Genomic DNA, 27847 nt, shown 5'->3' on the forward strand with positions numbered 1-27847 from the left:
AATTAGATTCACTTGATTATCATTCATGTTTGATTGATCATCATATTTGATCTAGAAGTGTTAGATGAATGTGGATAATACAAAATTGTTCATATGGCTAACTTAGGTTAACTATTGTTGAGACAACTTAATATACACATTTACGTATGGTTACCCATATATAAATGAAGGTATATTTCATTTGTGTGTAACAAGCTAAGACCATCTAACGGTGGAGAGATATTGCTTTGATTTAAGCAAATTTAGCTTGAATCTTAAATCAGGTTTTCATCTAACGGTGAATATTGATTTCTTTGTTTTTAAGCTATCAAACCTTGATTTGAAGACGATATAAGGGAGAACTCTAGCAACAGAGAAACCTAATCCCCACACCTCATGTGTGATACTAGTTGTGACTAGAGTCGATTCTCCTTTAACCTAGGGTTTTTCTAAAACCATTATATGTTAACGACTTAAAGACTTCATTGGGATTGTGAAGCCAGATCCAACTATTTTCTATGTAGTTGCGTGTTCTGATCTTACTTGTTCTATCGTATTGAGTACTATCTTGTCTAGGATTTGCTCGAGATTTATCTCCGATAGGTAAGGTATAACAAATAATCACAAAGCTCTGCGTCTCATTCTTTGTGATTCCACAATAAGTTCTTCTGCTACCATATAGTTAAGTTAGTATGAGGTGGTTGATATTTCTAGGTTGTTCTTCGGAAATATAAGACCGGATTATCAATTGGTTCTTGTTCACCTTGATTTATCAAAAGACGAAACAAAACTTCATAGGTACTTCTGTTGGAGAAAGATTTGTTTGTCTTCGACTTTGGGTTGTAGCAACTCTTAGTTATGGGTGAGATCATCTAAGGGGATCAAGTGCGTAGAGTCCTGCTGGTTAGAGACGTAAGGAACGCGACTATACCTTAATCGGTGAGACTTTGTTAGGTATCAACTACATTCCAGTCTGAAGTTAACTTGTAGTAGGCTAGTGTATGTAGCGGATTAATACAGTGTGGTGTTCAAAACTGGACTAGGTCCTGGGGGTTTTCTGCATTTGCGGTTTCCTCGTTAACAAAACTTCTGGTGTATGTGTTATTTCTTTTCCGCATTATATTTGTTTACATGATTGAAATATCACAGGTTGTGCGTAATTCAATCAATTGGTAAATCCAACCTTTAGTTGTTGATAGAAATTGATTGACACTTGAACATTGGTCTTTGGTATCGTTCAAGTATTTCTCATACCAATCAGTTCACGGATTCCATCTTGTTGATTTGCTGATTGATTTGAGAAAGAGATATAACACTTGGATATCTTTCCTTGATTGAGTTTGACTGTCTAGTTGATTCTCTTGGAATTATATTGGACTTAGTCCATACAGATTGCCGAATGAAATATTCGGTGTGGTTGTTAGACCCCTGCTTTTTCAATTACAATAGTAAATATTTTACCATTTTTAATCGATTTCAAGCATTAAAATTAAAATGTGTGCTACGATATTTGACATGGTTAACGTTTTTAAGTAAAACCTATCTACTTAAGTAATTAAAGATCACATTTTTGACTAAAACGTGTTTAGTTTTATAATTAAAGATAACAATTTTGACTAAAACCTGTTTTGTTAGTTATTAAAGATTCTGGTTAGTTTTTTTAGGGGAAATCTCATGAACTAAAAATGAGTAAATCTTGTTATTTATTGTTCATAAAATATCTCACCAAATATCCGTTCATAAAGTTTTAGAGACTAATTACTTTCCCTATTTATTCATATAACACTAAAAGAATCTTTAAGGTTAGTTAAAAGTACCTAAAACCCAACCGAAATCCATTTAAAATTTATAAAAAAAATTATAACTTTGGAATTTTTACGGTTAGGTTTTATGAGAGTGAACACATTTACGGTTACATACCTAACGGTAACAAAATAAAAAAATAAAATAAAAATCGATTTACGGTTAGGAGTTCTTAGTAGCCTAACCGTAATAGCTTCAAAAAAATTAAGAATACCTAATCACAAGTGAAATTACGATCCTAATTTTTTCCTGATTTTAACCAGTTTAACCAAAATTTTCCATGATCTTAATGACTAGTTAATTGATTATGGTTATAGAGATTTACATCGATGATCATAACTTTTTCGAATCGTCAATTAATTTAAGATCATAAAATGATTTCAATTTATAAAAGGAGGGGAGGGATTGATGGAGAAGAGGAAGTTTAGAAGACAAAAAAGAGCAGATTTTTTATTAGAATTAGGTTTTGGTTTTTGATTTCTTTTAGTTGGAGGGTAACTTAGAAATTTGCAATAGCATCAAGACACCCCATAGCCAATCTTTCAGTCACTAGGAATCCATGTGAAGCCCCTTTATTGAAATGTGAAGCCCCTATGTTAGGCTTATTTATCTTGGACATCATTAATTCACGTTAGTAGCAACGACAGGGTCATCAGAAATAGGAGTAGCAAATATGGGACAAAAAATGGAATGGGATTGAATTTGTACTCTGAAGCTTTTGATGAGAATTGACATATCATATGGCACAAAATTTTATAAGTTGAAACATTTATAAATATTTAAAATTTTGATCTTAATGATGTATCATCGATAAAGACCGATAATTTTTTCTTGTAGGTGTATCGGACCCAACCGATACGATACACGATATTAACTATTTTGGTTTAGGCAGCGCAACATAATGGCAATGTGAATGTATGGAAATTCCCATGTGGGAGATTTGTTAAGATAAATTTTGATGGATCTTTTGTAAAAAAAAACAAAAAAGAATGGGAGTAGCAGGACTAATTATGTTTGATGATACATGTTTATGCAGAGGAGCCGTATGCCTCTCAGGGCTAGCCAATGATGAGGAAAAAGCTTAAACAAAAGCAGCATTTTAGGCAATCGGGTGGACTAGAGAAAAAGGAGTTCCAATGGGAATGAAGATTCTCTCGATGTTATTATTGTTATCAGAAGTAATACTAAATCTATTAGGTCCTGTTTGGTATAGTTTTCAAAAACAGTTTTCTGTTTTTAAAAACAGAGAAAACAGAAAACAGGAGAAAACGCGTTTGGTAAGGACATTTTCAGAAAATGTTTTCTATCTGTTTTCTGTTTTTAAAAACAAAAAAATGAAAACAACAAATTATTGTTTTCTGTGTTTTCTCTTTTTTTCTTTTCTTTATTCTTTTCTTCTTTTCAGAACAAAGTAAGAGATGGGGAATGACTGCAAGTGAGTCATGGCTAATATCACTATCTCTTAGACGAATCTTTACATTTGATCCGATTTAGTTGGTTTTCCTTGTTTTCAAAAACAGTTTACCAAACAATTTTTAGAAAATGAAAACAAGAAAAAAAGGGTATGTTTTTAAAACAGTGGAAAACTATTTTTGAAAACTGTTTTTCAAAACTGTACCAAACAGGCCCTTAGTTTATCTTGTAAGCTTTTACTTAAGGATTTTGAGAAGTAGAAACGCTTACACGTCCACAAAGAAGGGAATACTATGGCTGATTATCTGGCTAAAAAGTGAAGACAGAGTATGCATCCTCTGGAATGGGATGACCGTTTTCCTCTTTGGGTTAAGCAGTCTTGTTAGAGAGAACAACGACTTACAATAATACTTGTGCACTCATGCACAAGTTAACAAAACCCTTATAGCGTGTTTCGATACAAATCTGTTTATGATTTTCGCCGCTTCTCCAAAAGTCGAAATCAGAAATAAAACTATTCTGCTTCACAAAAAGTTAACTTTTCTATTTCAAGAAGTCATTTTGAAATTTGACAACTAAACTGACTTCTAACTTTCGAAACACTACTTCTATCCAAACAAGCAATTAAACTTTTAACATTTCTCCTTACAGTCTTTGTTAGAGTCTTGCTGTAAATGTCGGTGGCCATCCTTCCTGCCTATGAGAAACGAAACAAGAGAAAAACGTACAACATACCAACAATCATAATCCAGTGGGAGGAAGTGGAATGCATAGCCGCCGTCTCCCCTATTGGCCAGATGCAGAATTCATACCTTTTTTTGTGAGTTAAAAAGTGATTGTCACAAAAATAAAATAAAATGAAAAACCAAATGATTCCCACTTTCATGTCGACAGTCATTTTTTTTAACAAGTAAAGAAAAGTACTCAGTAGAAAACCACTCTCGCCAAAACAATGGATGGATTTCCAGAAGGTCCAACTTTGTTGTCTAGTCCAGAACTCCTGGTACCTGGTTTTCTAAGAAAATCAAAAAGATTATCTAATTGCTTCTGACGAAAATATGACACGTGGAACCTCAGACTTGAACCTTTAGTGCACAGCGGCGAGTTTTTTTGGCACAGTCTCCTACTTTCCAGAATCCAGATCGTAGTCGAAGAATCATAATACTTTATTTCACCTTTTAGTCCCTGAAAAATTCTTCTATAATCCTCAGTTGCTTACGTTTTAGCCCCTAAAGTATTTATTAAATCTGTTTCAGATCCTCTCTCCGACTCCCCCCTGTAATAAAGCGGTTCATCTTTTTGGTTGTCGGGCTTTTTGTATTGAAACGCTCTTCTGAAAAGAAAAACCAGAAACGAAAACATAAATAAAACCAGAAACCTCTAAAACTTGATCGATTTTGATCAAAAACGTTAACCCTTTTCCGTTTTGTTGTCAGTAAGTATGGGTGATTCAACGACAGAAAACCCAGAGATTCATCCGAAGTTTGTTACTGGAGAAGCAGGATATATTCTTGAAGATGTTCCTCACTTGTCAGATTACATTCCTAACCTCCCTGTAATTACTCCTCCCCCTCCTTCTGTTTCTTGATCTCTATTTCTTACTCATTATGAATGTGTAGATTTTTGTGAATTTTTGAAGCAGAAATCAGAAGATGTTCCTCACTTCTGTTCAGATTTTTCGTGTTTGTTTCCATTCAATATTGTTGTTACCTCCATTTTTTTGGGTAGAAAGTTGGTTTAGATGAATGGGTTTTTTGGCTAAGTTGAAAATGAGGGTTAAAAGGTGGTGATCTGAATTAAAGTTGTTGTGAATTCTTAAGTCGGTTCTTGGATTTGTGTAGTAGCATGATAGTGATTTTGATTACTGAAGCAAAAGATAATACGGAATGTGTATGTGATTTTAAGGTTTTGCAATGATTTTGGTGAATTTGGATTGTTGAAAATTTAGAGGATGAATGTACTATTTTGAGGATTGATATGTTGGATTTTTTGTAAATTTTGCAGACATATCCCAACCCATTGCAAGATAATCCAGCATATGCTGTTGTAAAGTAAGTTATTGAGTTCAATTTGTTGTATATATCCTCAAAAGTTTCTTAGTATTGCTGATTATTCATTAATGTGATTCTTTGTTGTTTTGTAGGCAGTATTTTGTTAATGTGGATGATACGGTTTGCCAAAAGGTGAGTAGTTTAATTTTACATTATTTCAGTATGGGAAACCATTCTGCTAATATTAGATATTTATAAGAGAATGAAATCGTCACTGGTTTTGTGGATTTGTTTGATTTAGTGCGGACTTATGATACTACGTAGTAACTTTTGTATTGATTATCATTACTTACTTCATTCATTGTTTATTTTGTAGATTGTTGTGCATAAGGATAGCCCAAGAGGGAAACATTTTCGACGTGCTGGTCCACGTCAGAGGGTATGTGTAGTTGGCTAATAAATGCATGCAAACTTTATCAACACTTCAATCTGAGACTAAAACAGATGTTCTGGTACAATGACAGGTGTATTTCGAGGCAGATGACGTGCATGCATGTATTGTAACATGTGGTGGATTGTGCCCTGGGCTGAACACAGTGATTAGGGAGATTGTTTGCGGTTTGTACCACATGTACGGTGTCACGAAAATTCTTGGAATAGATGTAAGTAATCATTGTAAAATCTCTCCATCCAATAATTTACTTGAAGTATAGCTTCAAAAAAAAAAATCTGGTTTGCTTTTACTGGACACCTATATAAGCCTATCTTTGTGCTGGCGTTTGTTTTATGCTATGATCATTTTGATTAATGTGCATCCTAGGGTTGAGGCTTCTTGGGAGTGGTCACCGTGCAATTGTATGCACATATTTCATGATAATAATATGCTTTGGCACCTAAGATGTGTAACAGGACTGTTGCATGCCTTTGGCAATAATTTTCATCACCTTTTCTGCTCCTTTCTCATTCTTTTTCTTTCCGTTGCATGCACTGTATAGCCAAGCAATCGTATATTGTATTGTAATTCATTTCAGTAGCCAACTTGATTCTGTTGAAAGATAGATTTAGTTGTTTATTTGCTCATTCATTGTAATCATGGTTAACGCCAGGTTGGTAAGCTTGTCTCGCATTGATTTATTTATCTAACTGGTTCTGGTACTGGCATCTGTAGGGAGGATACAGGGGTTTCTATTCTCGAAATACCATTCCTTTAACACCAAAGGTTGTAAATGACATCCACAAACGTGGTGGCACTATCATAGGAACCTCACGTGGCGGCCATGATACCTCAAAAATAGTCGACAACATCCAGGACCGAGGAATTAATCTGGTATCTAAATAAGGGTTCGTTTATTTGCAGGTTTTAGCTTTACAAATAGGACTCTGTATTATATAATCTTGCCAATCTAAATCTTTCTCTTCACGTTGTCCTGTCAGGTCTTCATTATTGGAGGAGATGGAACTCAAAAAGGAGCATCTGTGATTTTTGAGGTAATATATTCTCTTAAGTAAAATGGAAAGTATAAAGTGTTCTGATCTAAAATCTACAAATGTACACCTATTGCGTCCAGGTTATGAACTTTTGATGGCATATAGCGCATTAAAAACGTAGTAGTGAAGAATATGATGTTGTTTGAACAACCATACTAGAGGATCAATCCATTCTAAAGGAAACAAGCAGTTTAGTCATCTCGTTCTTTGGTTTTACGTTTTTGTTTAAGCCTTAAGAGCAATACGCAAGTTACCTTTTTGATTATCTTGTCAAAGATTCTGCATTTTTTTATTTGATTATTGGGATGACGGTTGCATCACATCTATTTAATGTTTCCTGCTAACACTATTCTTCATTATGCAGGAAATTAAAAGGCGAGGTCTCAAAGTTGCTGTTGCTGGAATTCCAAAGACCATTGATAATGACATTCCGGTAGTTCTTTTAGCACTGAGCAATCTTTATAAAATTCCTTTTGGGTTGCATATGATCAATTTGGACATATAGTGTTGGTAAGGGCAGATCTGGAACTCAGAATTTGAACTCAGATCTGTTCTTACTCTGGGTTATTATATGCAAAAGTTGGTCAGAATAACTCATTACGTGGACTATCATCAATGTCAAAACTGTGAGACATCTTACGAACATTTGTGTCTAATTGGTATCTTCTTTAACTAGGTTATTGATAAGTCCTTTGGTTTCGACACTGCTGTTGAAGAGGCTCAACGGGCCATAAATGCAGCACATGTTGAATCTGTTAGTCAGGAGAATGGTATCGGTCTTGTCAAGTTAATGGGTCGCGACAGTGGTAAGATTGAAACCCCTATTATGGGTGAAATTTCATCCACAGGAGTTCAATTTAATTCTGGTACTATATCTTGGTCTTGATTTTAGTAATTTTGTTGGACTTCTGATGCAGGGTTCATTGCAATGTATGCTACTCTTGCCAGCCGAGATGTGGACTGTTGCTTGATTCCAGAGTCACCTTTTTATCTTGAAGGACCCGGGGGACTCTTTGAATATATTGAAAAACGTCTAAAAGAGAATGGACATATGGTTATTGTGATAGCTGAAGGGGCAGGACAGGATGTTCTTGCTAAATGCATGGAGCATGATGCTTCAGGAAACAAAGTTCTCCAAGATGTTGGACACTGGTTATCCCACAAAATCAAGGTAAATAATTTTGATTCTTGGGTTCCTGCCTCTACTATTTTCTATTGAAATCAACGACATACTTTCACCTCTCGTTGGTATGGGTTTAAGGTAGCTGTTTGGTCATTATAATATTTTCTCTGTTCAGAGTTTTCCTTGGCGGGTCTTCAATAGTTTTCGTCTGATGATGTAACAAATTTTTCTTTTGTTTTTGTAGGATCATTTTACAAAAAAACACAAGATGACCATAAACCTCAAATACATAGGTTAGTCTCATGTCTGCTTGACTTTCTTCCTGCTCTAGCGTTTTAATTTTATCGAATAATTGATGTCAGTGCACTTATTATTTGGCAGATCCAACATACATGATCCGTGCTGTTCCTTCAAATGCATCTGACAATGTGTACTGCACGCTACTTGCTCACAGTGCTATTCACGGTGCGATGGCAGGGTACACTGGTTGTATTACTGGACCTGTTAATGGCAGACACGCTTACATACCGTTCCAAGTATGTTATCACATTACCTTAACACTTTCTTACCCCAGGTGTTCATATATCGTTAAAAATCGAATGTTAGGGTGTCCATACTCTAGCTAAACGTCCACGTTTCACTTGTAATTTGAGTACCCACATCTTGATATATTTCGGCATGGTTCAGTATGATGTGTCGAAAAGAAACAAAGTGATATATATGTTGAGTGCTATCAATTCAGTTCTGGTCCTAGCTAGACTCCAAAACCTCAACTTGAATGTTCAATGGCTTTAGTTCTTGGCAGAACAGGCTCCTAAGTAGTAAGATCCAAACATGGGGTGACTGTTAATTGCGTCCCTGCTTCGAACTGTGTTTTTTGCGTTTCACTTGATATTAAGCTGTCCTGCACTGTGCTGATGGGGTGGAGAGATGAGTGACAATTACTGTTGAGAAAAATCTCGTCACTTGGGATGAAATACATCTTCTCTTTGGGGCTTGAGGAAATGAAACTTTAACAAAAAAGGATGGACAGGCTGGAGAATCATGATCGTAGACCATAGTGCGGAGTTGCTGGTTTCATTATATTAGTCGCTGCATCTTCATTTGTTTTTGGCTTATCTTACATTTTCTCATTAAATCATTAACTTTTTTGCTTTGACCAGCGAGTAACGGAGATCCAGAATAAAGTTGTGATTACCGATAGAATGTGGGCAAGGCTACTGGCTTCCACAAACCAACCAAGCTTTATGAGCACACAGGATATCACGGAAGAGAAGAAAGTGGAAGAACCAAGACCAACACAGCTTTTGGAGGGGGAAAATTGCCAGGATAGCAAGTATTGAGTAGACTTCTAGAGAATTGCTGGGTTATGTTGAGTGTTTGTGTTTTTTTTGTTTTGTTTTTTTGTGTAGAAAGGTTAAACTTGTATTAGGAGAAAAATAGTATCAGTTACAAAGATTTGAAGTCCCCTGAAAAACGGAAAAAGCAATGAACTATCTACAATCTATGATGACTTTTAACCATTTTTCTACAGAACCCCATTGGTATCTTTATGCCTTTACTTCTTTTATCAAGGTTTCCCCACTTCTAGTGTATCTTGTGGAGTACCCACCTACTCTTTCTTTGGTTAGACTGATAAAGGAGCAAATTGTTTACCAGTCAGCAATATCCATCTCAACCAGGTGATTTTCTTTCCTCTTCTTCAATTTCTCTTTCAACCCACACTTTCTCTTCTTAAGATATATCTTATCATCCAATTGGAGCCTTGCAGGATGATTGTCTTAAAAGAAAGTCTGAAAGTAGTTTGATATTTCTTGTTTAATGTCATCTTGGCAAAAAATGACCAGCCACATGCATAATACTAGTCAAGATCTGCGGATTCTTAGTTATTTCAAAGTGGCGCACACAAGTGTTGGACATATTCTACATGCATATATAGATGAAAAATTGTTTTGAACTAAATAGTGACTTCCAAAACGATCAAAATCGAATATTACGAAGAATTTTCATGCTAATTCTATCACAGTTGCATAACTATTGGGTGTTCAGGAAACTAGGACCGACTCATACCAACATAGAACAGAGCCAAGGAAAGGAAGAAAGAGATTGGTAGGGTGTGTGTCCGCCACAAGTCACCAACACTGAATGATTTTGTTAGTGAAAGTCCTAATCTTCGGCAAACTTGATCTTCTTTGGAACAGCCTGGACGCTACCCACCTGAAAAAATGCAAGGTCACACACATAAGAAAAAATACGGCTAAATATACTGGGTCAAGTCAAAGCTTAAAGCCAGGTTACTTTGAACTTTGAATTGCATCTGAGGAAAAAATTATATTTGGATATCCAAACTAGCAGATATACATTTGGTCCCGGATAATCAGCTTTGTATCATAGCTAACTTAACAGACTTGAATACATTAAAGTAAAAGTAATCCAAGGAAGACTATAAAATTCAAAACAATTGAGAGTGATCCAACTCAGAAAATCAATTGTTCAGATCATCACAATGCTTGCTGCATGCAGTAGTTAGACATAGTAGGTTGAATGACATAATGTTATGATTTTGACATTAGTAGCTGAGATTATGATTTTGAGGCAAAAAACGAAGTCAAGCAATTAAAACGAGATAAATAAGGTCATTAGAGGCGAGTCTAATTTACTTTCATTTACCATGCAATAGGAAAATAGAGTATTGATCTATTAATCCCAATGAAACGCAAAACGAGAAAGAAAAAAACTAGCAAAGCAAATAAAGTGATTCTTACAATTTCTGGGCATTCGTAATCAATACCAGCAGCCTCTATCTTCAGTTGTCGTTTCTTGTCTCGCTTCATGATTCGCTCCACCAATTTTCTATGTTCTTCCAATGTTCTTTCCTGTACGCAAATCATGATAAAGCGATAAGAGTGACATGAAAATACAGTGTGAAGTCTGCTTTGGTAGTGTTAAGCTTGGTTGGATACTAGTACTTGCTGTCAACAATGTGTAGTTCAAAATTACAATACCTTGTTATGGTGGTTGCGTTCAATTTGAGTCCAGTTCAACGGTTTGTATCGGTGGGTTACACCATACCATCTATAAAAGAACACCACAAGATTGGCTTTCCAGTAACGCAAGAAAATTATTGGTTCAACCCAAAGTAGGGCCTTGCTAATATAAGACTCGGGGTAACCAGATATGGCATGGGCGATGGTCATGAAGACAGGCAAACAAAGTTATGTGTGACAGTAAAATAACACATTTCAACATTGCAAAAGTTTTATGACAAGAACAACAACAACCGAATTCCAAGGTTCTTCTCTCATTTTCACCAATAAGATAGTTTCACATGCTTACTAAGATTGGTAGTATTATGATGTCTAACAACACAGGACCCAAGCCATGGGTTGAGCTCTCAAAATAAGGATCCAGACCTCATAGGTCATGTGTAGGTTCTGCTATTCAGGGGCTTGTTACATAACATCTTAGATAACTCAGTATCTGATACTCTTAACGCACAACGTAAAAGCTTCATACCCAGCACAACATCTTGTTTTATAGCCAATACCAAATAAATCGTAAGAATTGCTTACAGTTTAGGATGAACTTTCTCTGTTGGAATAATATGAACTTGCAACGAGTGCTCAAAGAGCAGATAATTATGCATACATTCTGCAACAATCTTCGCCACCTACATTTGGCAACAGTTACAGTCAGTTCCAACAACACAAAGTTGAACAAGTTATAAATGGAAGCGAAACACATCAAGTACAAGTACAAACCTCAGGAGATTCAAACTCGATAAACCCAAAATGCTTAGACTTTCCTGCCTGTAAAACACCCAAAACTCAACAATCACCCAAATAATCAAAATCCCTAAACTTATAAACCGAACAAACCTTCTTATTCCTCGCGATTCTCAACCGCTTAATAGAACCAAATTGCTTAAAAAACTCTACAAAAATAAAATAAAGGGTTAAGTGGCAAAATGCCCCAAAATAGACCTCAAGGTTGTGAAAATGCCCCGGACGTTAGGCAAAAGATGAAAATGCCCCAATCCGTTACTTTATAGTAAAATGGTCAAAATGGAGCCTTTTGACTAGTCAATGCCTGTGGAAATGTCCAACGTACCCTTTGGCAAAAAATAAAAGGTGTAAATATAATTTGTTGACACGTGTTCAAATCTCAGATACTACGGATCTCGGTAAAAATGGACGGTTAGATTGATTAAAAAGACACGTGTGCAAATCAAATGGTAGTAACGTGGACAACCTAGATTGTCGACGCGTGGAAAGTGACTTCCACCTAACCACACATGTGATTAACACGTGCACCTCCAATCTTATCTTCAACCATAGTCGAGTTTCAACACAAATTTTTTTGATTTGTTTTCTTCACCAAATTTTCTTCAGCAAATATCGACAGACAGAGAGACAAGAGAGATCGAGAGACAGAAATATATCGAGACATTGATAACGATAAGAGAGATAACTTAGATCGAGAAGGGAAGATATAGATGAGAACTGATCAAGAGACCGTCGTCAAGGCTAAGTTATGAACCCGCGAGGTTGGTAGGTGTTGAACAGAGGGAAGAACTGTTTTCTTGAAACCCTAATCTTCTTTTGCTTTTTGTTTTGATTTGTGATTGAAGGTTGTTTTTTTTTATTCGCCCTTGTAATTGAACGATTATGGAATTGAAATTAGGGTTTTGAGAAACAGAATTAGGGTTTCAGAAAAACGAATTAAGGATTCTTCTTTTGCTTTGATGTTTTGATTTTTAATTGGGTCGTGTTTTTGATTCGCCGTTGTAATTGAACGATTTTAGAATTGAAACTAGGGTTTCTGAGAAACAAAATAGGGTTTCAGATAACGAATTTAGGGATATAATTTGGGTATTTTTCACTTTTGTTGTAATTGATTGTTCATAGTAGACTCTATTCAATTGGTCGCACATTACTGCAATTGAATGAGTAAGGATTTGAGGTTCATAGTAGGGACAATATATTTCAGAATTTTAATAGTGGGGTTAGTGGGTTTGATATGATAGACGTTTTATAATGATATTTGAGACTCTATAATGGTATTTGAAGCCATATCTTAGTGAAATTATATGGCCAGTATGCAATCTTCAAACTATTAGTTGTAGCTCAAGTATTCATCGCTTGTATAATTCTTTCTTTCTCAGTCTTCTTAGATGATCCCGTTTGTTGAGTTGAGTGGTAGTGATGCTGATCAGTGTTGTCTAGTGGATGTGGCTATGACTTAACTTAAATGTATAAATATTGATGGCCTTCACTAATCGATAAAAGACAGTATGCATGTGATATTGGCTTGGCCATATACATATGTACACCCTGAAAGAATCCCTGATGGCTTGATGTATGTATATATTTTGCAAATTGAAATCTGAATTGTTTTTGGTTTCTTTTCTTTCTTGGATGTTTTATGCTTCTAATTTTCAATCCCATCAGCTCGTGCTCGGCTACTCGTGATGTGATGAAGCCATTATTTGTATATATATGACTTTGTATATACAAATAATGTATATGAACTTATCATGAAAATAATACTTATCACATAATGTATATGAACTTTTTATATGGACTTGTTATATTTTTTATTGATTTGTTTCTTTTTTGTTAAATGTTTCAGAATAGGTAGTGAGGATAGGAATTTCTGGATAACTGACATAGGTGGCCGATTTAGGGACTCGTATTGTATTGGTTGTAAAGCTGGTACCAGTGAAGGCCTTGTTTGCACCAACTACTGCAACAACATCTGCATCAAAGAAATCTGGTGATATACCACCATTGTCAAAGGGCAAAGCAGCTGTTACTATGCCATCTTCTTCTTCAGCTGGTTCCCAAAAAAAGGGTAAGACAACTACACCATCCTCCTCTACTGCAGCTGATGTTGGTGCTAAAAAGAAGGTGACACATCCATCTACTTCTTCTGCGCCTTCTACTGCTTGTTTTAACCGGACATACAATAGCACAGTGAATATCTCTAGCCAAACCATCAATATTACTGAACCATCATCTAAAAGGGTTAGAATGCTAATTCAAAATATCAGTAGGTTTAAATGCTTTCACTTAATGACGGTTAACTATGGGATCTTCTTTTTTATGCTTTTGTTTGTAATGGCGGACATCTTAATCACTATATGTTTGCAGTACTGATGGTGTTTTTAACTATCATTGCTTATGTAAGTGCAAACAGTTTAGCAATTTAAATTGTGCAGTGTTGTTTTTTTTGTTTTTTTGGGTAAGAATGCAGTGGTTTGTTATCTCGTTCTAATTTCATTTAATATTTCTAAATTGCTAGCATTATGTCCATTGAAAAATGGAATGTAAATGGCTTCGATATGTGGCCGTCCATTTTTAATCACATGCCACGCGTCTCAATCTAACCATTTAGGACACGATGGGCATTTCCGAAAAAAGACTGCTAGAGTCAATAAAATACACTCTCACGTGAGAGTCATTTGACTCAAATTTCATTGGATAACCGTTGGATCAAAATGCCACGTGGCGTGCACTGGTTCAACCTAATTCTAAAGGTTAGAAATGTAAATGTTTCACACGTGAGAGTTACATGTGTGGCGAATTTGACCATTTAACTCTTTTTAACGGCTAAACTAACATATTGGGGCATTTTGATAACATTTTGGGGCATTTTCATCTTTTGCCTAACGTCCGGGGCATTTTCACAACCTTGGGGTCTATTTTGGGGCATTTTGCCACTTAACCCTAAAATAAAATTTTAAAATCACAAATTGCAATCAATAACAACTTTTATGCTGAAAATAAAAAAGAGATAAAAAAATTATACCTTCCATTTCCTTTTCATAGAACCCATGAATATACAAAACAGCAGAAGAAGTATCCAATGGTTTTCCACTCTTTGGTAGTTTTCTAGCTGGTCCACCTTCTAATGGCTATATCAAACAATGAAATCAAAGTTAGGGTTCTCCATAATCTTCAAAAATTAACTGAAAATATCTGATTTTGAATGGGGTTTTGAGAAACATACCAAGAAATCAGCAGATTCGGGTTTCTGAGCAGCAACCACCAAATCTAATGATTTTGACTTAGACTTACAGATGCAGTAACCCTTTTGAGGGTTTTCTTGTTTGATGCTGTCTTTGCTTTGGCACCCATTTTCTTTTTGAGTTACCGGAGGCAGAGCAGACAGACAGAACGAAAGAGAAGAATAAGAAATGGGTGGCTATATAGGCGGGCCACCCATTTGAAATTATATTAAGGATGGCTATTTCTCACGGATGTTGAGTCAGATCTGACTCAAAATGCAAAATAAACTGTCTGATTGCTAAGTCAGGGATAGACTCAGATCCAGACACCGAGTCAGCTGAAAACAAACAAGGACTTCCTTATATTGACGTGCTTTGGATCTTGTCAACTATTACCTTGCATTTTCTAAATTCATTTGTTTGAGTTGAGATCCCAATTCTACTCTTTCACTTAAAAGATTGTTAGACAAAGCGGTATGTACTTCAAATGCATTAAGAGTATCTATTTCGGAAAATTGGTCATTTGACCAAATATTTTTGAAAACATGGTCTTAATGGACGAGTAAAAATTAGTATGGGTGAAATGGACACCAAAAAAAAATAGGAAGAATGAAACTGGATTCATCCTGATTTAAACTTAAAAAAAAGCGAGGATGAAACGGGATGCATCCTGATATAAATTAAAAATAAGAAAAAGTATTTGAAAATCGGTAAGATGAAACTGTTTACATATGGCTGTTTTTACATTCTCGTCCATTTAAACGGTACCAAAATTTACATGTCTTTTTCACCCGGAAATTATCGTTATTGGGTTAATCCACCAATTTTGTGTATCTATTTTCATGGTTAGTTCAAGTTTCTGGAATTAAAGATTAAGATCTAGAGTTGATAACCTGATATATTTTGTTAACATATTCCCCTGCACTTACCATTATTTACATGAAAGTCCATAGAAATTACACACTCTAGCATAACACCACTATACATTATACGGAATTTGTTGCCCTAATAGTTCCCTAATGCCCCCTGCTTCCCCATCAGGACCGGCCATATCTCAATATATCCTGCCAACTGATGATTGCCTAACAGATTTCATGACAAATTTAGTTTTCATTAGCCTTGTACCCAAATAGGAATGAGCTGTCTTGTCTAGTCAACAACTTGGAAAAGGTTTGGGGTTCTGAACTAAAATGAAGGAAGAGAACACCTAGTTCCCCGTTTCTCCACATTGAAAGTAGCTATCTTGTCTAGTCAACAGCTAGTTCCCCATTCCTCGATCCAATCTCCTGCATTTCCATCCGCCCCCTCCAAGCATGTTGGATCTTCATTGTTTCTCAATATATCCTCTCTGCCAGCTGATGATTGCCTAACAAATTTTATGACAAATTTAGTTTTCATTAGCCTTGTACCCACCATAAGAATGAGCTATCTTGTCTAGCCAAAAACTTGGGAAAGGTTTGGGGTTCTGAACTAAAATGAAGGAAGAGAACAGCTAGTTTCCCATTTCTACACACTGAGAGCATAAATTACCTCGCTTGAAGCCTTAGATTGTAGTGGACAAAGACTAGGTCAGTCAACCTCTTTCCTTCCAGTCGATTCCTTTTCATAAAATGGATATTATCTAACATGCTGCTACAGTTCCTCCCAGAACGGACCACACTGCATGTCTGACTTAAGATCCTGAGAGCAAAACGTTGCAAATCTGGGTACTCTGCTGCATAAAGGGACCACCAAGCAGCTAAAAAAACAGAAAGACAAGTTAATGACTGCTACTTCACTTTGGTTCATACCTAACATGGAAAAAAACAACAACTTAAAATTCACCTGGGGCCAATGAATCTCGAGCTTGTCGTGCCATGGGTTTACCAAAACTCCCTTCAGCATCCTCATAAAATTTCATGTGTTTTATAAGTATATCTTGGGCTGATGGGTCAGTCTCTAGGGTCTCAATGCAGTCAAGTAAACCCTTCCGCATCACCTTGCTGTTGGAGAAACTAGGGTTGTAGAATATTGAAGGATTAAGATAGTATCCAGCTGCATGAAGAGGGCTATGAAGCTCTTCTTCCCAAATATGATCCACCACTTTCAAGTACGACGAACATTCAGCTTCTCTGTTGTTAAAGGCTACTATGATGCCGTTTCTTGCATTTTCAATGGCATCGTATATGAACCCCATCGATGACCTCTCTTCACTATCAAGTAACTTCAAAATGGCAAGAAGAGGTTTTGCTACCATCAAAATTTCATCACATGCTGTCCAAAATAGTGGATCTACAACAATTTCAGACACGTTAATTCCTCCCCTTTCATTAGAGAATGATGACTGTATCCAAGTCTTACTAGTAAACATCTGATGTAAAGGTTCTTTTAAGCACATGAGATTTTCCAGTGTTAAAAAGTTAGTTGTAAACCTTGTAACCGAATGCCTAACTATATCTCCTCCTCCAATTTTTTCCTTCATCAAATTGTACACCCACGAGTTATTATAAATGAATTGGCTTATCCTTTTGGCCTTCACAAATATTTCTCTTACATATTCAATTTTACCCAATTCCTCGAGCATTAAATCAATACATTGCACAGCACAAGCACTCCAGAAGAAGGTCTTATATCTGTCGACTAACATATTTGCTGCTGCTTTGAAGTTCGGTGTAGTGTCCGTCACAAAATTTACAATATTCTTAGGTCCCACATCTTGAACAACAGTATCGAATAGATCCAACAGAGCCAAGGGAGATTCTGAGATCTCTGACGCATCAAAAGCTTTAAGAAACATGGTACCCTTGGAACAATAAACAAAAAATTTAACAACCAAATGTCCTGTTCTGTTTTTTGACCTATCTGCCATCACTGAACACCCAGTCACCTCCCAGGATTTCCTTAGTTCCTCGCAGAGCCCTCCTGCTTCTTTTACACTCTCGTTCAGTAACATACCCCTTAAAGATTGATATGAAGGCATTTTATATCCAGGACCTGCTGCTGTAATCGAATCAGCCATTTGTTGAAAATACAATGAATTTGCTGCACTGAATGGTAACCCTGCATCGTATACAAACTTAGCAACAGCCCTATCTGCTTCATCTATGCTTTCTTTGGAAGCAGAAGTCAGAAGCAGAGGGCGCTGAGTTATAGGAGTAGCAACTAAAATAAGTTCCTCCTTTTGTTTACTCTTCCTACTCCAAGTTTCTTCCTTTACCTTCTTTGAATTGCTTCTACCACTATTAGCTCGAGTCTGCATAACCTCAGGGCTCATATCCAAACCACCACTAATTTCTTCTGGCATACCTTGCAACCTTGGGATCAATGTATCTGTGATTTTAATTGCCTTCTGCTTCTTTGGCCTTCCTCTACAGCTTAAACTCTGCAACAATTTTTCTCTAACATCTTTGGGCACATTCTCACATGGGGGAATGTTTCCATTTAACCCAGCTAAATGTTGCTGTAGTGTAGAAACTCCACCCTCATCTATTACCCTGTTACACCATTCACATTTGGTCTTTTCCCCACTCCCATTTTCTGTTCCATGAGCCCAACCAGTGTCTTCTAATTTATTCTGCTTCCTTTGCCGTTCCAAACCATTACTGCCTAAATGTTGCTGCATTTTAGCTCTAACATCTTCAGGCACATTCTCGCATGGGGCAATATTTCCTCTATATCCAGCTAAATGTTGCTTTAGTCTGGAAATTCCACCCCCAAGAATTACCTTGTCACAATAGATGCACTTAATCTTCTGCCGATCCTCATTTATCATTTTTCCATGGGCCCAACCAGGATCAGTAGCTCTAGGAGGTGCCGAACCCTGTAGGGAAATCACAATTCGAAAAAAAAAAAAAGAACATAGAAAATCAGAACGTATGAATTACGTACTTACTGTGAAAACCGTAGACTAGAACATGATGAACTGATCTGGAAATCTTGAGAGGAAAATGGAGTTTGATATAACAAACCAAAGGAGGAACACAAAAAGTGCAATGGAAACATAACTAACTTGCTCATTCTTGTGGATAACAACTGATAAGGTGTCAACCACTTCCTGAGTCTCCACAGTGGGCTGTTGAGGGTCTGAATTATTAGGCATATGAAACACAAAAGAGAACATTAGTATATTACGTGAAAGAGTAAGTAAACTACCTGATATAGCAGTAATAGCGAAGTATAACGAGAAATCAAGAGTGTAAGGATGTAACAGACCAGTGGTTTTCAGTTGGCAGGTTTCTTCTGAGTCATGCGACGTCTTCAATGTCTCCAGCTTAACATCTGTCGTTCCTTGATCTGATTCTGTATCCTTATCTTCGGACGAGTGTTCTCTCACAGTTTCAGGGTCTACCATCTTCCGCTTCTTTTCCACTGGTTTTCTCATTTTCCTAGTAGCCAAGTGTTCTTCAATGAGCTCTCTGACTTCCTTTGGGACAGCCTCACATCCTTTGATTTCCCCCTTAGTACTCGCTAAGTGCTTTTTGAATCGAGTAACACCTCCAATCATGGTCCTATGACAATAATTACATTTCACATGGTGCCGATGTTCTCCTACCATTGTCCCATGTTGCCACCCTATGTCTTTGGCACGCGGCATAATTCTATGCAAAGTTATAACTACAACAAAAACAAACAAGTTTTCGATCAAGAATCATGCTGAATTGCAAACCTTGAAAAGTAATAGGTTTCACTCTCTTAGTAGGAAAATATTTGAACATTAGACAAAGAACTACAAGAAACAGTCCTGTGGAAATAGTTGACAGAATTTCAGGTACAATTACATGGGGTGAAACTCTTAATCCTGTGGAAATATGGGAGTGTATGTCTAACAGACATTGTGGACAAAGGGGAGATACTAAGTTTTAGATATATACTGTACCTACAGTTGAAGTCCTAGATCTAGTAATTATGGAGGTGAATTTTGTTACAGGGAGGTGAAATGTATTCAGTTTTAGTCATCTAGGTTAGTACAGTTAACAACAATTTCAATAATTACTACTAGAAAAGAAGTGGTACAGAAGTATCATGAGCTCACTGAAATCCCCTATCAAGCTCATCATGAAGAAACTGACATGAATTACAAGAAGAACAAAAATGTGGTGGATCATTCTCACAAACAAACTAGGTTTGAGCTCAGAACACACAACTTACACCCCAAACAGAAGAAAGAAAACCCTTAATTCTGACATAAACCTCCAATTTACCTGTTTTGGAGCTGAAATTTCAGAGAGAGGGAGAGAGGGGAAAATCTGAAAGAAAACAAAAACCCAAGAGGTGTTTAGTAGATCTTTAGACAAATATTATTTCTAAAAATTCAGAGAATTGATTATGAAGAAGATCTGTGGACTGATTAACAGTAGTGATAAAACAAGTGATAAAATGGTAAAAATTAGGTCTCCTACCTTTAACAATTGTGAATCATCTGGAAAATATGGACAACAATTTCATCACAAACACAACATCAAATCAAAATGTTGAGACCAAAATAGTGAAGGTAAGGAGAGACAGAGGCTACAAGTTGTTGAAGAAGAAGAACTGGTTACTTCATTAATGCCTGGATCGGACTCTGGACTCTCTATGTACATTTTTTTTCCAGTGAGATAATTGGTGTGTCAGGTAAAGGCATACTACTTAAGGGCGTGCCGCGTGCCCGGGGAACATATACCATAATTACTATACTGCCCTCGCAGCATTTTTTTTCTCCTATTTGAAATCAAATCCCCAAATTTAGACCAGAGAGTCTAAGAGGAGTCCAAGTTTTTGAATCTCTCTGGAAAAATGGGGATCAGATTCATATTGATGGTAAACAAACAAGGTCAAACTCGACTCGCTCAGTACTATGAGTATCTTACGATTGAGCAGAGAAGAGCTCTTGAAGGTGAAATTGTAAGAAAATGTCTTGCTCGTACTGAACAACAGGTAACATTTTATCTATCTGTCTCTTAATCTCTCGATCTGGGATGGATTCTGTTTAAATTATTGTGATTTGGTGATTTAAGTTTCGGATTCTTCTGATTTATGGATAATTTCATAATTTATGTACACCAAAATCTTTAAGGTTTGCCCTAGATCATAAAAATAATGCTACCTGATCAAATATGAATGATACTGATGTTAAAATTTTATTTCTGTTTGAATTAAGTGTTCGTTTGTGGAGCATCGGAATTACAAAGTTATCTACAGGCGTTACGCATCGCTGTTTTTCTTGGTTGGTGTAGACAATGACGAGGTAAAGTCTTTCTTTACTCAGTGATAGATAGACCTGGAATTGCTCATGTGAATATGTTTAATTTGTTTTTCAGTGCATGAATTATGTTACACTCTTAGACATAGTAGTATGTTTAGGGTTATGAATTTCTGATTTTTGACATTTTTATCGCATTGCGGATTAGAATTTTACTTCAATTCATATGTATAACTGGTTACGTAAGGTATTGATATGCGAGCAGATAATGAAAATATAGGATGAGAACCTTTAGTGTCAGATTAATGAGAAGTCTTTGGTTGCATTTGTTCGTGTTGCGGTTTAGAATTGAGATTGAGTTCTAGTAGCACCTTTTGTTTTTGCATGACCTTCTCTTTGCGGACAACTCTGTCATAACACTGTTAGTGTCACTGACCTCCTACTTCATTCCCAGAATCCATATAAGTTATTTTCTTAAACACCATTAGTATGCTTAGGAATTTAGTTTGTAACTTACAGGTGTATATTTGTCGAGTATATCTGTTGAAAATTTGTGTTCTCTGAAATTATATTTTTGTAAGCGCATCCTTAAGTAGCTTGCAGGAGCAGAATTTTGGCCATTCCCTTCTTAAAAAAAAAAGACCTTAGAAAAGGATTTACCTTATTCTTGATCTACACGTAGCTAACAGACTCTCGTTCCACCTGCCATCATAGCATCATGTCACTACAAACTTTACCACCTTCATGTAACTAACATTACCCTCAACCTTTGCTGCTCTATAATCATCACAGAACTGTTTCCCACCACAAAGTCTCATGAAGTCACTTCCCCCTCACTACCCTTTCATCACAAAGACCACCGATTGCTAGAAATGTTGCCACCTCATTCGCATCAAATCTATCATTACCATATGTCAGCCTGTCTGCTCACATAAACACCATTATCACCTCACCACCCACTCCACTGTGTGGCAGTCGGCATCCCTTCTACGTACCCTGTTATGGTTGTTGTGTATCAGTTATCATTACCTCTTGATTGGACTTGTATTACTTTGTAGTTCATACATCATAAAATTAATCTGTGATTACCACCTCTCGATCCTCGTCTTGTTGTGCTCCTTAATTTTCAGATGAAATACGAATGGGCATCCTGTTTGGCTATTCTGTATATTTAGTAGTTTCTCATATAAAGGTGCATCCACCTAGGTCTCTGTCAAGGATGACTTCCATATTCTGTTTAACTTCACTTGACAAACTTTTTTGCATATACTATTGCTAGGATCACCCTCTTTCAATTGAGTATCTCCCCATATTAGGTCTCTAAACTAGTCCACGTAGTCACCAATTAGGTTTCATAACATATCCTCTCATATCTAGGAGACATTTGTCACCACGTTCACCACGTGTTTTTCATCCTTGATGCAAGAACTTTTACCTTTACAGTTTTAGGTCTCAATTGATCTATTCTGCAGAAAATTTCTTCTTTAGTTATTGTTATTCTCGTTTTCATCCCGTCTTTCCTCACATGTCCATCTTCTTCTTCACTTTTGTAGAATGAGCTAGCTATTCTGGAATTCATTCATCTGTTAGTTGAAACAATGGACCGCCACTTTGGTAACGTGGTAAGTATCTTGTTCTACACTGCCAGCTTTGTTTTGTATCTTATATTTGTTCATCCACTTGATACTCGTACTTTGTTGCCGGCTCTTTTCTGGGTGTATTTTTCTGCAAAAACTCAAAACACTATCAGTGTGAGCTGGATATCATGTTCCACCTAGAGAAGGCGCATTTCATGCTGGAGGAAATGGTGATAAATGGGTGCATCGTTGAAACAAACAAATCGAACATTCTTATGCCCATACAGTTGATGGATAAAGCTTCTTAGTCATTCCAATTCCAGGAAATCAATTTAAGGAGTTTTCAAGTTAGGTTTATTACTTCCCTGTTTCATTTGTATTATTAAACAGATGCCTGTAGGGCGTAATTTCTTCTTTTTTTTTCATCGACAGATTTGTTTGCGAGATGTTATTCTTGGGGGTTTACTGTGTTTTATAGTGATTGGTGTAACCGTGTAAGATATTAATTTTCACTTGAAAGTAGAGAGCTATGTTCTAAGAGCAGTAGAGCACCACTAAAGCATGCCTATTCATGTAAATGGCATTATCACCATTAGAGAGAGCAGTACTCTATTGCTTTCGGGCCTGCTCTCAATCTTTTTAATCACGTGATCTTTGTCAAGTTAGTCGGGAAGTATTTGCGTTCCAATTTTGTGAACTGTGAATGAGAAAAAATGGATGAAGCATCGTCAAACTTAAGCTGACGTCTGCGTCGATCTTAAATTCTAAAGATTGTCCTTTTTTTAGATTGAATTTCCTCTGTCAAGGTCAGTGGGCTTGGGATCAAAATACTTCACCGGATCAACGAGGATCCAAGAACCATGTGGTTGTAGCTGGTAGGATTTGATAGCAGTATTTTGTGTTCTCTTACTCCAAGAAATAACTGACTCTGTTCGATGACAATTGCTATGGGAGTGTAGGAACAACCAAGTTTTGGGAACACATTTGGGCCGATAAAAAACTTCTTCTTGCCTCACTTTTTCTGGTTGATTGAAAACGGTAAAGGGAAAACTATGCTTAGGCCCCACCCATGGATAACCCATAATATGAGGCCCTTAATTAAAAGAAGTTTAAATCTAGGCCCCAAATTATTAAAAGACCTTGATAGCCTTATGCATATTGTCAAGCCCATAATTAAATAAAATTTAAATCTAGGCCAGAAATTATTAAATATAGGCCCGAAATTATTAAAGTACATTGCGAATGTGTAAATAGAAGTTACACATGCATATGGCAAGTGTAACCAAAAGTTACACATCCTTACGACATGTGTAATGCAAAGTTACACTTGTATATATATGCAGAAAATAGACATCAAAAATAGAACACAAAAAAAATACATGTATTACTTTAATATTCATTAACAACAATTTTTTAGCATGTGTAACTAGAATTTACACACACATCTGTCTAATGTAATTGAGAGTTACATATGTGTCTATCTAGTGTAATTGAGAGTTACACATGCATCTGACTTGTGTATTCAGCGTCAACTCCAGTTCCAGCGAGACCATTACCACGTTTAAGCAATTAGCTTTTATGAAGTTATCTGAAACCTGAAATATAACAACAAGCAATCAATATTTATAAGATCAAAATGAACAGTACATACACCAATGTATATTCAGTTTCACAAGCATCTGACTAGTGTAACTAGTAGTTACACATGCATCTGAATTGTGTAACTGAGAGTTACACATGCATATAACATGTGTAACTAGGAGATACACATGCATCTGGCTTGTGTAACTAGGAGTTACACCTGTATATGGAATATGTCATTCATCATGAACTTGCAAGCCTAAGTTACCTAAAGCAAAGTATGTGTAAGTAAAGGTTACACATCTAATTAGCATGTGTAACTAGAAATTACACATCTATTTAGCATGTGTAACTAGAAATTACACATCTAATCAACCATTGCTGCTCCCCCATTGCCTCAACCATTGCTGCTCCAATCAGAACGTGTATCTATAAGTTACACATCTAACTAACTAGTAATTCAATTAGAACGTGTATCTATAAGTTACACATCTAATTAGCATGTGTAACTCTTAGTTACACATCCATTTAGCTTGTGTACCTAGAAGTTACACATCTAATTAGCATGTGTAACTAATAGTTACACATCCAAAAAAAGTCAGATAACTTACAAAAGAAGACAATAACCAACCTGATTAAACTTCGGCAAGTCCCCAGCTTCTAGAGCAAAACCCCTTAAGGCATAAACAGAGATTAGCAGAGCACAGTCGCTGAAAGCAAAACTCAGGGATGTCAAAAACATTTGTTGCAATATTTTCAGCATATAGAGGCACAAATGACGAAGCTTCAGTTGTATTTATTTCTTTGTTTCCAATGCTTTTGTAGTCATACCATACTAAGCACATTGCAGCAAATAGGTTGTTTATGGTAAATGGTATATAAAATTATTTAGACATCAATCCAGTATACTTACTGCTTATTGTAGCATGATAAGACGTAGTAAGGAGACAAGGTAAAATGAATTTGTGTATACAGATGGTGCTAAGTTTCACATAAAGTGAAGAAAGAAGAAGAGTAAGCTTTTTTTTTCACCTTGTAAGGTGTCCAACACAGTTGCTGCCTGTGCAGGATTGATAAAATCAACAAAACACGGGACAAGTGGATCTTCTCCAGACTGCAACAAACAAAATTATCCTGAGACCACGAGTACGAAAATAAAAACTTAACTATGTACAAGGATACTGGATTCACTTACATGACGAGACTCCTTGCTCACAAGTCTCACTTCTTTAAAACCTACAAAAGGAAGAAAGATATTTGCAAGCCCAAATGAAGGTCTAACAACTGATGACAAGATGAAAAAAAGCGTAACAAAGAAATACATGAAGATATAGTCTGCAGACAAAAGGATACGAGACACTTCGCGTCGTGTACAAAATGCAGGCAACCCTTCCACAAATAAAGTGTTAGATGCATCTAGAAGAAGGGGAATCTCTTGTTTGATGCTTGGAAGTCCCATATACCTGCTCTTAGGAGGAACCATGCCTGGAAGAAGGGGAAATCTCCGAAGACCAAGCATACGTGGATCATCCATCTGATGACCAAGCATTCCTCCATCACCTAAAGATCTACCAGATTCTTCACCACTAAACGACGGAGCTTGCTGAATGAAAATTCAAAACCATACAACTCAGTACCATACCGAATATCCAGAAAACACTCTTTTGTAATGTAATGTAATTTACTTACTCCTCCACACCGCAAGTAACGATCATAAGCTGATCCAAAGGACTCAGTATCATTTTAGAGTACCTAATTTATGTAACTTCATCAAGCATATAATACCGCATAAACAAGTGTTTCTAATCTAAACAACAAATCCAAACTAAAAACATATCCAAGTAAACAAACCTTGTACTTAGCCACTTCCTCACTCACCTTAGTTTCCAGTCTTTTCAGCATGAAGTATAACAGAACGCTTCATCATAGTGTTCTTTCCCATCAATACAACAGAATCACCACGTAGACCTTTACGGATACCCTGTAACTGTTTGGATCCAACTTGCTTAATAGTTCACCAAGCATTCAACAGAGTATTCATAGATATAAGTGCTTAGTAATCCATATCAAACGGCAGGCACACACACCACAAAATCTATATTCTTAGCTGATAAACACAATAACACAGTATAATTTCTAGTTTAACCAACACCAATATCAGATTAAACCTACTAATAATCTGAATTGAGAATCATTTTAAAGATTCGCAATACCAAAAAATTGAAATTAAACCTAAAATTAGATCGAAATTTAAATAAACTTACTTCCGATTCTGAATAGTATGACTCATGTAATCAAATAATTGAACCACAGACCCCTTACGAATATCGTCATTGAACAGTTTCTCATTCAACTGAGTTTCTAACACAGCATAATGAGTCGAATCTGAGTCAGAAACAAGTAATCAAAGCCGATCTTGTGATATTACCAGTAGATTTTATATCTAAATACTTGAACTAGAGGTTTTAAGTTTGTATCGCCTCAAAGAATAGATGAAATCGCATTATGAGTTCATTTCACAGACATTTTCAAATTGAAATGTAAACAACAACAAATAAAAACATCAACAATAACAAACAAATTCGTGCCTGGATTCAATTTACTTATTTCTTCACCACTCATACTACCTACAGCTCCAGCACCACCACCAGCTCAAAAATCCTTCTCTAAATCCTTCACCTCAACTAAATTCCTACCACCATTTCATGTAATCTATCATGTATAAATGAAAATCAAAAACTAAAAGTGAAAAAAATTCAAATCAAATCTATGGGTAATAGAGAGGATGATTTACTGATATCGAATCTCAAATCAGTTATTAGATCGAAGATAGAAATAGAGGTATACAACGATTTTGACGATGAACAGATCGGAAATTTTTGTTCAATTTTTTTCCGAAAATTCTACATCAAAACAACCAGAGTAAGTAGATGATGGTGAATCTAAGCTCTGATGTCGATTCAGATAAGTCGATTGAAAAGCATCTGAAGATTTAGGTTTTGAAATACTTTTCTGAAATTTGAATCCAAAATAAATCAACTAAAATCTCTAAACCGAAGCATCATCACAAAGAGAAGAGGACACTTACCTGTATAATTAGCTTGTTGATGAATCTGAGTTGAATCTGCAGATTAGTTGATTGAAATCTTCTCTCGGATTCGTTTATTCTACTGCAAAATCATACAATAAAACTAGAAGAAGCGTTGAATTAAACGTCATCGACGGATATCGGTGGAGCGAGAATCGTTTTCTTGCTCTCTACAATCGTTTTCTTTCGGCATGATCAAAAAACCCTAATTTTCTTCAGAGCAGAGACGAGAGAGAAGTAAGAGAAAGTGAAAATGAAAATGAATCTGGAAATGAAACCTATAGCCTATTTCATTAGGTATATATAGTAAAGGGCATTTTTGGTATTACGAATTTCTCCCAAACCCTAAACTTTATTACCAAGCCCTGAAATCTAAAGTTTTGGGCCTAGAAATATTAAAAAGTGAAAGTATGGAGTTGATAGGGGAGGATCCATTTAGTGGGGCTTCTATATATTGAACCCATACAGTAGGGGGTTCTAGTATTTTTCACAACGGTAAAACTATAGGATAGTACTTTCACTTTTTCGGTTTTTATCTAAAAATGAGCATTTGTCTTAATCTTAAATAGGAAACATTTGAAAAGTGATATTTTCACTTTTCATGAGACAGGAGAGAGTATTATTTTTCTTGCCAA

The 27847-nt window shown here is 36.1% G+C and overlaps 4 protein-coding genes across 4 annotated transcripts; 2 read left to right on the forward strand and 2 right to left on the reverse strand.

Annotated features, from left to right (window-relative positions):
* Positions 1-4364: 4364 nt before the first annotated feature.
* On the forward strand, positions 4365-9333 carry LOC113349294 (ATP-dependent 6-phosphofructokinase 6-like). The gene is made up of 13 exons (XM_026593237.1): positions 4365-4750; positions 5200-5246; positions 5339-5378; positions 5563-5625; positions 5711-5848; positions 6355-6513; positions 6621-6674; positions 7039-7107; positions 7351-7480; positions 7592-7845; positions 8042-8090; positions 8179-8333; positions 8961-9333. The coding sequence occupies exons 1-13, from the start codon at positions 4637-4639 to the stop codon at positions 9138-9140; spliced, it is 1452 nt and encodes a 483-aa protein (XP_026449022.1). The 5' UTR covers positions 4365-4636; the 3' UTR covers positions 9141-9333.
* A 487-nt stretch (positions 9334-9820) lies between these two features.
* LOC113352095 (MKI67 FHA domain-interacting nucleolar phosphoprotein-like) lies at positions 9821-15857 on the reverse strand. Its single transcript, XM_026595966.1, has 9 exons — positions 15792-15857; positions 14809-15003; positions 14608-14713; positions 11676-11731; positions 11559-11606; positions 11370-11467; positions 10803-10872; positions 10563-10673; positions 9821-10014 (listed from the first exon to the last, which is right to left on the reverse strand). Exons 1-9 carry the CDS (start codon positions 15855-15857, stop codon positions 9964-9966), a joined length of 801 nt encoding a protein of 266 aa, XP_026451751.1. The 3' UTR covers positions 9821-9963.
* LOC113349295 lies at positions 15653-20372 on the reverse strand. Its single transcript, XM_026593238.1, has 7 exons — positions 20185-20372; positions 19987-20031; positions 18998-19399; positions 18795-18868; positions 16631-18605; positions 16337-16544; positions 15653-16172 (listed from the first exon to the last, which is right to left on the reverse strand). The coding sequence occupies exons 3-7, from the start codon at positions 19377-19379 to the stop codon at positions 16058-16060; spliced, it is 2754 nt and encodes a 917-aa protein (XP_026449023.1). The 5' UTR covers positions 19380-19399; positions 19987-20031; positions 20185-20372; the 3' UTR covers positions 15653-16057.
* Positions 20373-20522: 150 nt separating this feature from the next.
* Positions 20523-23086, forward strand: LOC113354038 (AP-4 complex subunit sigma). The gene is made up of 4 exons (XM_026597489.1): positions 20523-20701; positions 20925-21011; positions 22520-22588; positions 22717-23086. Exons 1-4 carry the CDS (start codon positions 20561-20563, stop codon positions 22849-22851), a joined length of 432 nt encoding a protein of 143 aa, XP_026453274.1. The 5' UTR covers positions 20523-20560; the 3' UTR covers positions 22852-23086.
* The last annotated feature ends 4761 nt before the right edge of the window (positions 23087-27847 follow it).

The sequence above is a fragment of the Papaver somniferum genome, chromosome 2, assembly GCF_003573695.1.
Source record: "Papaver somniferum cultivar HN1 chromosome 2, ASM357369v1, whole genome shotgun sequence".
NCBI classification, from domain to species: Eukaryota; Viridiplantae; Streptophyta; class Magnoliopsida; order Ranunculales; family Papaveraceae; genus Papaver; species Papaver somniferum.